This window comes from Capsella rubella, unplaced genomic scaffold (assembly GCF_000375325.1).
Source record: "Capsella rubella cultivar Monte Gargano unplaced genomic scaffold, Caprub1_0 scaffold_211, whole genome shotgun sequence".
Taxonomy (NCBI): Eukaryota; Viridiplantae; Streptophyta; class Magnoliopsida; order Brassicales; family Brassicaceae; genus Capsella; species Capsella rubella.
Window position 1 is genome coordinate 820 of NW_006238718.1, and position 3,632 is coordinate 4,451.

The 3,632-nt window shown below is 43.0% G+C and overlaps 1 protein-coding gene across 1 annotated transcript; it reads left to right on the plus strand.

Moving 5' to 3' along the window:
* Window positions 1–2,059: 2,059 nt before the first annotated feature.
* LOC111829928 lies at window positions 2,060–3,206 on the plus strand. Its single transcript, XM_023780077.1, has 2 exons — window positions 2,060–3,105; window positions 3,203–3,206. Exons 1-2 carry the CDS (start codon window positions 2,060–2,062, stop codon window positions 3,204–3,206), a joined length of 1,050 nt encoding a protein of 349 aa, XP_023635845.1.
* The last annotated feature ends 426 nt before the right edge of the window (window positions 3,207–3,632 follow it).

The following is a 3,632-nucleotide window of genomic DNA, read 5'->3' on the forward strand; positions in this document are numbered from 1 at the left end:
TATTGTCTTTAGATCCACATGTCAGCCGCTAGTTGATAAGTTTGTGAAGAACATGACTCAAGAATTTGAAATGAGCATGTGTGGGGAGTTAAACTATTTCTTGGGACTGCAAGTGAAACAATCAGCTGATGGAATATTTGTTTCACAAAGCACTTATGCCAATAATTTAGTTGAACGTTTTGGTCTCGCCAAGAGTAAAGAGGCGAAGGTCCCAATGAGTGTGACTGACAAGCTCTCAAAGGATGAAGCAGGAGAGGATGTTGATGAACGAGTTTACAGAGGAATGATCGGGAGTCTGTTGTACTTAACTACCAGCAGACCAGACATCTGTTTATCTGTTGGAATCTGTGCTCGGTATCAAGCCAAACCAAAGAATTCTCATTTGTTGGCTGTTAAGAAGATCATCAAGTACATCAAAGGGACTGTAAATCTTGGAATATATTACACCAAGGATACAACCAGGAGCTTGACAGGCTACTGTGATGCTGATTGGGCTGGTTCATTGGATGATCGTATAAGCACAAGTGGTGGATGTTTCTTCATGGGCAACAACCTGATTTCATGGCACAGCAAGAAACAGAACAGTGTTTCTCTGTCAACAGCAGAAGCCGAGTACATTGCACTGGGAAGCTGCTGCACTCAACTCATGTGGATGAAACAAATGGTTGCTGACTATGGTATGGATTCTGAAACTCTTTTAATTCATTGTGATAACCAAAGTGCAATCAACATAGCTAAGAATCCTGTTCAACATTCACGTACTAAGCATATCGATATTAGACATCATTTTATTCGTGAACTTGTTGAGGCGAAACTGATTGTGGTTGATCATGTGAGTACAGAATTTCAACTGGCTGATTTGTTTACTAAACCATTGGATTTTAACAGATTCGTGAATCTGAGAAAATCCATTGGGATTTGTGAGATCTAACCTTCTCTGTGAGTTGTGCTGATTTAAGACAGGGACTAGAGCAAGAACAGATCATGAAAATCCTAAGAATGAATAGAAGATCAGCACCCTGTACTTCGGTTTAAAGAGAGTGGAAAATAGCTGCCTGTCATGCCAACTCTTGTGCACATTCCTGTAAAACGTTGTCGTGATAACGGAGGTCAAAGAGCTGAGGAGAGGTGGAAGTGTGCATGTCACGAGATGTACTTGGAATTGTGATACATCAATAAGTCAATTCCAGTACTCTATTAATGGAGCTCTGAATATGCTATTGAAGACATGCACAAGGATCAGTGGTTGAGAAGTCAAGTGATATCACTGATCCACAAATCAGAAGGTTTAACAGAGGCTTGGTCAAAAATAAACGTTCTGAGAGAAGGCTCTGCCTGACTGTTAAATCATAGATCCACAGGCAGTGTGTTAAACAAAAAAAAAGAAAAAAATAATAATAATAAAAAAAAAAAAAGGAGAAAAAGGGTTTAACACACTCCTGTTCCTGCACTCTCTAAAGGGTATTCCAGCTGCCTGTTCATGTTGGGTTTCGAAGCTTGAGTTGAAGGTATGCAAGAGTGAAAGACGAGCCACTGAACTCAGAGCTGATCTGTAAAAGATTTAGAAGGTTGTGGTAGCTTCTCGCTCTGTGCTGAACAAATGGCTGGCACAGAACACAGACGAGATAGAGACTCAAGGTACATGTTTTTGAATGATTTTATGATAATACTTCCAAGTACTCACATGTTAATTATCATTATGGGTCCCTAAAGCATGTTCATGAGTAAACTGAGTCTTTCTAAAAGAAAGTGTTTTGAGGTTCTGTCTTGAACTCAAGAATGTAAAAAAAAAAAAATGGGTTGAAAATCGGATTTAAGACTTGGTTGATAAGTGTGCACTAATGGGTTTATTAAGTGTTTCAGGATCGTGGGTTTTTAAAGTTATATCAGCAAGGCCCATTTGTTTTTAAGGCCCATGATGTTGATAAGCGTGTTTAGGAGGGAAAAACTAGGGTTAAAACCTAGTCGTGGAAGTTGAAAAGTTTCGAGATTGCTCATTGTTCTTTTCTCTCTCAAGTCCACGAGTTCAAAAAACCCTAAATCGAGCAAGAAATTCATCATGAGGTCCATCTTCAGCGGAATCCAGAAGCTTGTGTCAAGCCAGTCGCCGGAGCCCGATACGCCTCTGCCAGAACAGTCTTCTCCGACGACACAGCCATCTCCGACTGACGAAGAACGGGTCCCCAGACCACAGGGTTTTGAGGCGACGGAACCCAACAATCAGTTGGTTCCGTATTCGGCCATTCTTCTTGAAACCGAGAACCAAGAGATCGAGTCGCTTCCGATTCCCAAATCTCCAATGGCTGTTGATGGAGACTGCGACTCTTCGGCTAACCCCCAAAGATCTCAGCCGACTGAACCTTGCAATCCGATCCCCGATCTGCTGATTGAAGAAATCTCCGATGGTTCCGAGTCGGTTCAAGTGACCGGAACTACAGGGCCGTCTGTCTCGTCTCGGGTACTGAAGCGTGCGCAGACGAGTGCGATGCCGTCTGAGCAGAAGAATCGACGTTCGTCCGCACGAGGAAAAGGACCAGTTGTGAAAGACGAACATTCGGTGGAATTCGATCAAACTCGGTTCGGATCTGTCATCGCATTTCAGAGGTATGGTTCTTTTACTTCTCGGAAATTGCATGCTGAGGTGAATATCACTTTTGGTGAGATTGATGAGGTCAGGGAACTGATAAATGCTGCGGGTCTGCTTAGAACTGTATCTGAGAGTAAGCCTTTTGATCCCCAAGTTGTGTATGAGTTTTGGGCGAATTTGCCAACTGTTGAGCCAGAGACAGACTCCGCAGATGTGCTGGTCCGGAATTGGGTGTATGAGTTTAGTCCTGACAGGATTAATGCGTTGTTTGGACTTCCGGCTGTGGATGAGCGCACAGAACAACGGCATATGGCTGAAGTGATTACCTCAGACATAGCTCTCTTTGTGTATGGAGGTAAAGCCAAGGTCTTCAAGCAGTTCCAATTGTCTAAGGTTGAGGACAACAACACTAAAGATCTTCTCAAGATCTATTGTACCAACTGGCTGCCTCCAACCAATGATGGGTATGTCACTCCTGACAGAGCCAAACTGGTCTACAAGGTGATGCATCAGAAGCCGTTTGATTTTGGGAGGATGGTCTTTAAGCTGATCATCAACATGAGTCTGACCCCTGTCTCAAAGTGGTGTCTGCCGTTTCCCAGTTTGATTTATCAGCTGATCCAGTCACAACACCCTGTGCATCCGGATGTATCTCAGCCAGTGCCAAAGTCCAACAAGAAGGGCGAAGCGAAGAGAGGACAGACTGCTGAGGTTCCAGTGTGCTTTTCAGATGATCGCAAGGCTTTGCGTCGTGCAATTCAGATCATGCAGCGTATCATCGATGCAGGTAAGTGTTTCTTCTTTCAATCTGTCATTCATGTGATCCATAAGTTACTTGTTTTTGACTTAGTTGTGCAAACAAGCAGGGGGAGATGATTCTGATTCTGATGATCATAGGACTGGTTGATTTGTGGGGGAGCATTTGTCCTGGGGGAGCAGTTGCTGTTGTTGCTGTTTGTTTTTGGTTGTTAGCAACAATGTATTTTTATTACAGAATCTTGTTTCGTTAGCTTTTAGCTTTTGGGTCTGTAATATGTTTAAACAT

Bases quoted from the DNA above. Each gene is read 5' to 3' on its own strand.
- LOC111829928 (XM_023780077.1), top strand. From the start codon at position 2,060: ATGAGGTCCATCTTCAGCGGAATCCAGAAGCTTGTGTCAAGCCAGTCG.